Genomic DNA, 8985 nt, shown 5'->3' with positions numbered 1-8985 from the left:
ACAAGCTTAAATGAGCTTTTATTGAACTCAAATCCAAATAAATTATCAACATCTTGTTCCTATCATCACTCCACTTTGATTATTTTGCTCGATTTTTATATGGGAAAACAAAAATATCTCCTTTTAGACGCAATAAATGCACAATCAAATTGAAGTGTGTGTGTGTGTCCATTCCAAACGGGGTTCCACCAATATCTTTAACTATAACGCAGGGAGAATGGTCTGATTTGAGCTCAGAATATATTAAATGCACAAATTATAGCACCGCTCTTTATTTTCATATTATATGCTTGTTAGTAACACTATATTCTAAATTTAATAAAAGTATTCTCTAGTATGAATTTATATTCCATGTGTTTATTAGATATTAGTATTAAATTTACTAGATGTGTTGAAAGTAAAATATTTTAAATTTTGGAACTCGTTAATTGTTATTGTTTCGAGCTTTACTATTATTGTATGAAAACCTTTAGTACTACTACAAACAATCCTACTATGCCCATTTTTGCTAAAATTACACATTATTTACATTGAAACATATTAACAAAATAAGACAAATTAACTTAATAGTGCTTCAATTTTACCCACGGGATTTTAACGAGACCATAGTTAGTGCTTTAATTATTTTACGTATGTATGTAAATATGGAGACAGTATAACAAACTATATTTGCCCTATGGATGTCGACATTTTCATATCAACTCTTTTTAACGAAATTTCATTCCCATATTAGGTACATACACTAAGATTAATTATTAGTAATTAAATGCAGTACTAGCAGAGGAGTATAAATTTTGTTGGTCATACTTTGCTAGTTCAGTAAATGACACTTAAAAATTCAATTCTATTAAAAATTCAATTTATACTACTTCTGTTAATAGTAGTAATCTTCTTTTTTCATAATAGATCATACTCCAAAATTAGTCACGTTTTAATTTTTATAAATAATTTAATAAGATGGATCCTAAATTTTTATATTCTCCAGTTAATATAAGTTGACTTTTTAGCGTAAAACGAAGTTACTGATTAAGAAAGGGGAATGGGATTATAAGAAAAGAGATGATGAAAATGACCAAATGAGCTGAAAATAACAAAATGAAAAGGAAATGATCTTAAAAGTGAAAAAAAGACCTCAACAAAATTGGAATCTTATTTAATACTTAAATCTCTAATGCAATTTAATTTTACAAATGATCGTATTATACCTTCTATATTCACCAAATACTAAATTTGCAGTCCACCCCTATTAAAAGATCATTCGATGTCTCTATTTCCAACTAGACCTAACCAAAATCCAAATCATCATCCCCACTTAATGCTTTCGGTTTTCAAGAATCATTAGCAATATGAAAGAAAATAATTACTCATGCTAAAATCCACTAATAAAAAATTTTCAAGATTTTCCCCATAAAAATAATTCCAAAAAATTAAAAACACCTTGAGCCACTGCAAAAATTGACAGCAAGATAAAAATAGTAAAGAGAGATGGAGTCTCACATATATCAATGTGTTTCCCAGATTCCCTTTAACCTTAGTTAAATCTGATCACCCCCTTCACCTCTATAAGTACACCCACTCTCTCTCTTCCCACACTCACTCTCTCCTTCCTCACACTAGCTGCTTCTCTCTCTCTCTTTCCGGTAAAACCCAACTCCATTTCCCTCTCTCCCTCCACAGCTTGGGCGAATTTACTACAACAATCCAATCCAATCCCATTATTCCATTTTCTTTCAAGATTCGTATATTCCTTTCTTGATATGCTGAAAAGGGAAAGACCCAGCAGAAGCATAGCCATGCACCGCCCTTAATCGAGCTGGGTTCGTCGCCGGCGGCGGAAAGCTAGCATCTTTACTCGCCCCAATTGCTAAAGACTCGATTTTTAACTTCTTCAAGTTTTGAAAAAAATGGCGGAGGGGGGCGACGGGAAGGCAATGCCGGAGTCGGAGAAGAAGAAGGAGCAGAGCCTGCCGTTCTACCAGCTGTTCTCGTTCGCGGACAAGTACGACGTCGTGCTGATGATCGCCGGCAGCCTCGGCGCCGTCGTGCACGGCTCCTCCATGCCCGTTTTCTTCCTCCTCTTCGGCGAGATGGTCAATGGCTTCGGGAAGAATCAGATGGATTTGCACAAGATGACCCATGAAGTTTCAAAGGTTCAAACTTTATAGTATATTAACTTCTTGATTTGATTTTACTACTCATTGATCAGATCTGAAGGCCATGTTTTGTTTTGCTTTGTTTGGTGCAGTATGCTCTGTATTTCGTGTATCTTGGACTCGTGGTCTGCTTCTCCTCCTACGCAGGTTTGAATTTGTGATCCCTCAGATTTCTTTAGCAATTTCTGTTTCTTGATTTTGGCAATTGTTTTTTAAAATATGTTGTTTTTCGTGTGCAAATTAATGTGGGGTGGTGTTTTTAATTCAATTTTTTAATTATTTGGTACTGTGTTAGCCAGTTCAATTCGGATCAGTGGCACGTGGTCCGTGGACCGTCTCTTTGTCTTGATCCTCATCACCTGTCCAAATCTTGAAAATTTCCCCCCTTTTATTTCATCTCACCACATATCTCCATCCATGCTGATACTCGAGAATTTAATGAGTTCCCATTTGTAACCTTTCTGCACTTGGATCATACTCATCAATTTTGGTATCATTCTTGCTCATTCTTACTTGTCTCAAATGTACAGAAATCGCATGTTGGATGTACACCGGTGAGAGGCAAGCTGGCACTTTGAGGAAGAAGTATTTGGAGGCTGTGCTGAGGCAGGATGTCGGATTCTTCGACACCGATGCTAGAACCGGTGATATCGTTTTCAGTGTTTCAACTGATACTCTACTTGTTCAAGATGCCATTAGTGAGAAGGTAGAAATCTTGATATATGCATTATTCCTTTCTTGTTGTGCATTTACTGTGTTTCTAACGGTAAGAATCATCTATCTAGATCGAACTAGCATTTAATGCTGTGAGGTTGAGCTTATGTTAAAAGAAGTAACTTTATTTTATATATCTACTGTAGTAGTTTTGGTGAAAGTTTAGTTGAATGTGTTCTTTGTGTGCTTGGGGGTTATAGGTTGGCAACTTCATTCATTATCTTTCGACGTTCTTGGCCGGGCTGGTGGTTGGTTTTGTATCGGCGTGGAAGCTGGCTCTACTCAGTGTGGCTGTGATTCCCGGCATTGCCTTTGCCGGTGGTTTGTACGCGTACACTCTCACGGGGCTCACCTCCAAGAGTCGGGAATCATATGCAAATGCTAATATAATTGCTGAGCAGGTGAGTTTGGGGCAAAATGATCACATTACTTTCATTTTGCTACTTTTTGTAATGCTTTTGCACTGCACAACCATGTTTCTTCTGTGGAAATGTTAATTAAAGAAGCTTCACCTAGAGCCTTATTGAGCCTATTTTCATGCACTACTACAGTTGGAATGATGTTAAATCATTTGTTACTTTGTTAGTTTTAAGATGCCAATGGTGGTGGCTTGATTGCATCATTGCAGACATTTGACAATTTACTTTACTCTTTGTGTAAATGTAGTCCATTGCACAAGTTAGGACGGTTTACTCCTATGTTGGTGAGACGAAAGCCCTTGGTGCATATTCAGACTTGATCCACAACACGTTAAAACTGGGGTACAAAGCTGGGATGGCTAAAGGGCTTGGATTAGGATGCACCTATGGCATAGCATGCATGTCGTGGGCTCTTGTTTTCTGGTATGCCGGTGTTTTCATCAGAAACGGACAGACGGATGGTGGCAAGGCGTTCACGGCGATCTTTTCTGCCATTGTTGGTGGCATGTAAGATAAATTGCTAAAACTTGCTCAATTTTTTCTTAGGCAAGGGTTCTGATAGTTTGTGTGCAGGAGCTTGGGCCAGTCGTTTTCAAATCTTGGAGCGTTCAGCAAAGGGAAAGCTGCTGGATACAAGTTGATGGAGATAATCAAGCAAAAACCGACCATAGTTGACGACACGTTTAATGGCAACTGCTTGAGTGACATCAGAGGAAACATTGAGTTCAAGAATGTGACATTTAGTTATCCATCTAGACCTGATGTGATCATCTTCAGAGACTTCTCCATTTTCTTTCCTGCTGGAAAGACAGTGGCTGTAGTTGGTGGTAGTGGTTCGGGGAAAAGCACCGTGGTCTCGTTGATAGAGAGATTTTACGATCCTAATCAGGGTAAGTTGATAAGCTCTTTTACAGTTTTAGGGCGAGTATCAAAATACCAGTCGATTGATTTTCCTATAACATTGTGCAAATGGACAGGTGAGATTTTGCTGGACAATGTTGACATCAAGACACTGCAGCTTAGATGGCTGCGCAATCAAATTGGTTTGGTGAACCAAGAACCGGCTCTCTTTGCAACCACGATACTCGAAAACATTATCTATGGGAAGCCCGACGCGACCATGGCAGAAGTTGAGGCTGCTGCATCCGCTGCTAATGCCCACAGCTTCATCACCTTGCTTCCCAACGGATACAACACTCAGGTTTGTTTCGTTTTTGATGTAGTCATGCAACAGATAAGCTGAGTTTGGTTTAAGTTTACATGCTCAATCTGATTTCAGGTTGGGGAGCGTGGCGTGCAGCTCTCCGGGGGACAGAAGCAGAGAATAGCGATTGCAAGGGCAATGCTGAAGGACCCAAAGATACTTCTTCTTGATGAAGCCACTAGCGCACTGGATGCAAGCTCCGAGAGCATCGTTCAGGAGGCTCTGGATCGTCTGATGATCGGGAGGACTACCGTTGTTGTGGCGCACCGTCTATCAACAATAAGAAACGTCGATTCCATCGCAGTTATTCAGCAAGGGCAGGTTGTTGAAACCGGAACACATGAAGAGCTGATCTCCAAAGCTGGTGCCTATGCATCATTGATCAGATTCCAAGAAATGGTGGGTAACAGAGATTTATCGAACCCTTCAACCCGTCGCACACGCTCAACGCGCCTGAGTCACTCGTTGTCGACAAAGTCTCTTAGCCTCCGGTCAGGTAGCCTAAGAAACTTGAGCTATTCCTACAGCACGGGCGCTGATGGTCGTATCGAGATGGTGTCAAATGCCGAAACCGAAAGGAAGAACCCCGCACCGGCCGGTTACTTCTGCAGGCTGCTCACGCTCAATGCTCCCGAATGGCCATATTCGATCATGGGAGCCGTAGGATCGGTCCTTTCCGGATTCATCGGCCCAACTTTTGCTATCGTGATGAGTAACATGATCGAGGTTTTCTACTATCGCAACCCCACTGCCATGGAACGGAAGACGAAGGAGTACGTCTTCATATACATCGGAGCCGGTCTCTACGCTGTCGTCGCGTATCTCATTCAGCACTACTTCTTCAGCATCATGGGAGAGAACCTCACCACAAGAGTAAGAAGGATGATGCTTGCAGGTATATTATGTTACATTTGTTCATTTTGTACATATTAGAAAATTAGCCTCTTGACATTAGTTTTTTAAATCATTCTCAGCGATTTTGAGGAACGAAGTGGCATGGTTCGACGAGGAGGAGAACAACTCGAGCCTCCTCGCAGCCCGATTAGCCACCGATGCAGCGGACGTGAAATCTGCCATCGCAGAGAGGATATCGGTGGTGCTTCAGAACATGACGTCGCTTCTGACTTCATTCATCGTCGCCTTCATTGTCGAATGGAGAGTCTCACTACTGATCTTGGGCACCTTCCCTCTCCTAGTCCTAGCAAACTTTGCTCAGGTATTAACTTTCATAAAAACTGCTTCTTTGTTGGTATTTGAAAGTTAATAAGGCCCATAACAATTAACTTTGCTCAGGTATTAACTTTCCCATAAAATTTGCTTCTTTTCCCATAAAAATTGCTTCTTTGATGGTATTTGAAAGTTAATAAGACCCTAGAGAGAGGACAGAATGGTAATTACAAATTGTCATAAAAATTGAATCTTGGAATCCTAATTCCAACACAAGAAGACAAGGAAGTGAATACAAACGTGGGAATGGTGCTTCACACGTGCTTCCTTCCTTCCTTCAAACCTGCTCCATGACTCCTTGAAACTCGCACAGTTTGAACTTTGAACTATACACATAACAAACAAAAAACACACATATAACAGAGAGAGGATTGCATTATTGCATCAGCCCCAAAGAGACTGAGAAGTGTGCAGGTTTCTTATCCGAGTCATATGTGGACTGTGGTGGTAGCAGACATTGTTGAATATTGGTTTCTCAGTCAATTCTTTTAACTATTAACCTTTTACTGTAGCAAAACTGAAGCTTTTTAACCTTGTTTCTGCCATTATAGAGAGCAGTGAGCGTCAGTTTTTATGTCTCTGGGCCCCAATCTTGTTGCTGTAATGCCAGTCTTTGATTTGAATATGGCCTCTTCTTCCACTCCCATTAACTATTTCTTGCCAGACCAGAGATTCTTATCTCGTGATAGCACATCTTTTTCACTTTCCAATTAAATACTATATCTATTTTATGTTTCAATTTACTTTCTTTTTCCTTTTTTTTTTCAATGCCTGTTGTTGTTTGATGTTTTCATGTGTTGTGAGATAATGGATGTGAATTTCGATATGTGATGGTGTATCTGATGATTTGTTGGTCTTGAATGTGGCAGCAACTCTCTCTCAAAGGGTTTGCCGGGGACACTGCGAAGGCACATGCGAAAACGAGCATGATCGCAGGGGAAGGAGTGAGCAACATTAGAACCGTGGCGGCGTTCAATGCGCAAGAAAAGATCCTCTCTCTGTTCTGCCACGAGCTTCGTCTCCCTCAGCGTCGGAGCCTCGCGCGTAGCATGTCTTCGGGTTTCCTGTTCGGTCTCTCTCAGCTGGCTCTTTACGGATCCGAAGCTTTGATTCTTTGGTACGGTGCACACCTAGTTAGCAAGGGCGTATCAACCTTTTCGAAGGTCATCAAGGTGTTTGTGGTCTTGGTCATCACAGCTAATTCGGTTGCGGAGACGGTCAGCCTCGCACCCGAAATCATCAGGGGTGGAGAAGCCGTCGGTTCGGTCTTCTCGATTTTAGACCGGTCCACGAGGATTGATCCAGATGATCCAGAGGCGGAGACTGTTGATTCAGTTCGCGGTGACATTGAGCTCCGTCATGTCGACTTTGCTTACCCTTCTCGTCCCGACGTGATGGTGTTCAAGGACTTGAGCCTTAGGATTCGGGCAGGGCAGAGCCAGGCGCTCGTGGGAGCGAGCGGGTCGGGGAAGAGCTCGGTGATAGCATTGATCGAGAGGTTTTACGATCCCCTCTCCGGTAAAGTCATGATCGATGGGAGAGATATTCGGAGATTGAACCTGAAGTCTCTCCGGCTCAAGATCGGCCTCGTGCAGCAAGAGCCGGCCCTCTTCGCCGCCAGCATTCTCGACAACATCGCCTACGGGAAAGACGGAGCGACCGAGGCCGAGGTGATCGAGGCGGCGCGCGCCGCAAACGTGCACACGTTCGTCAGCGGGCTGCCCGAGGGCTACAAGACCCCGGTCGGGGAGCGAGGCGTCCAGCTCTCAGGCGGGCAGAAGCAGCGGATCGCAATAGCGCGGGCCGTGCTCAAGGACCCCTCGATCCTACTTCTCGACGAGGCTACGAGCGCCCTCGACGCCGAGTCGGAGTGCGTCCTGCAGGAGGCGCTCGAGAGGCTGATGAGAGGGCGGACCACCGTGCTAGTCGCGCACCGGCTCTCCACCATACGAGGGGTGGACAACATCGGCGTGGTGCAAGATGGACGAATTGTCGAGCAGGGCAGCCACGGCGAGCTCGTGAGCCGGCCGGAGGGGGCTTACTCGAGGCTACTCCAACTGCAACATCATCGCATATGAAGATGAATTCAACCTAGCAACGGCTTTATTAATTAACCCTTGTTTTTTTTTTCACTTTCCTTTTTTTTCAAAATTTATTTTGTTATGGTGATTAGATGTAGATATTGTGATGATGTGAGGACTGTATTTTCAAGAATGACCACTCCATTCTCAAGTGTGCTAAAATCAATATAACCACGTTCGAACGAACTTCAGTGTAAGGAAACTTGTCTCGTATCGATTGTGTGAGCGAAAAAAAGTTGGGAGATGGCGACGTAAACTACGGGAAGGGCACACAAGCACGATCACGTGCTCGACGTTTGATGGAACGAATGATCAAAACTAGTAAGAAAAAGGAGTTGTCTAAATTTTATGAGAAAAAGGCAAGAGACAATGTTGACAGATCCTAGCATGTTACTAAGGATTCATAAAAGAAAGGTGAGAATGATGCATGTGAATGCGCAAATGAACTAACTCTAAAAAGGAAAACAAAAGGAAAGGACATTATTATTGAATCATACTCCTATATGGATTAAACTACGATATAGGGTTTTAATTCATTACAATTAGACTTTAATTAATGTGTGCAGATAATAGTTTATGTTCATTTAATATGTTAAGGTGGTGTTCGGTTTCCAAAATAAAATAATACCAAGATACAATCTAAGATTGAGTTGTGAGATTATTTTAGTTATAAGGGATTAGCTATTACTAATTATCCCATGATTATCCATTTAGGATTGAGCTGTGGGATTGAATCTTATGAACTAAATACACTATAAATTTAATCCCGGATACAATTTTGCAAACCGAAAGAGTTCAGAACGTTCAAACCATGAGAAAAAAAATTAGAATCATTCTTTTGTTTGATAAAATAATATGTATGTTCATTAAGAGATTTATTAGCTTTCTCTGATTGAATTGTGTAATTTATATTGTTTACGCATCAAATTGACATACACATGGATGTTAAAAATAGCGTATTAACCGATAGGATTCAATCGGATCAAAAGTTGGAACGAAATAATGCAACAAATTAGTTTTTTCACTGTTATATTTATTTGATTTTGAATTTAGATCATATTCACATAGATTATTTTGTTGAATTTTGTTAGATGATGACATGAAATCAAAACATTATAAAGTCTTAAAACATACCACTAGTATTTTAGTTATTTTTCTAGAGACTACTTGTTATAGCAAAATAATGG

At 41.2% G+C, this 8985-nt stretch overlaps 1 protein-coding gene across 1 annotated transcript; it reads left to right on the top strand.

Moving 5' to 3' along the window:
• Window positions 1-1615: 1615 nt before the first annotated feature.
• LOC125198557 (ABC transporter B family member 19) lies at window positions 1616-7984 on the top strand. The gene is made up of 10 exons (XM_048096875.1): window positions 1616-2150; window positions 2246-2300; window positions 2684-2859; window positions 3068-3268; window positions 3534-3793; window positions 3860-4176; window positions 4264-4487; window positions 4566-5385; window positions 5465-5706; window positions 6587-7984. The coding sequence occupies exons 1-10, from the start codon at window positions 1905-1907 to the stop codon at window positions 7793-7795; spliced, it is 3750 nt and encodes a 1249-aa protein (XP_047952832.1). The 5' UTR covers window positions 1616-1904; the 3' UTR covers window positions 7796-7984.
• Window positions 7985-8985: the final 1001 nt, after the last annotated feature.

The sequence above is a fragment of the Salvia hispanica genome, unplaced genomic scaffold (assembly GCF_023119035.1).
Source record: "Salvia hispanica cultivar TCC Black 2014 unplaced genomic scaffold, UniMelb_Shisp_WGS_1.0 HiC_scaffold_167, whole genome shotgun sequence".
Lineage (NCBI taxonomy): Eukaryota > Viridiplantae > Streptophyta > Magnoliopsida > Lamiales > Lamiaceae > Salvia > Salvia hispanica.
The sequence above is the reverse complement of the archived record's forward strand: the minus strand, read 5'-3'. Positions and strand labels throughout refer to the sequence as shown.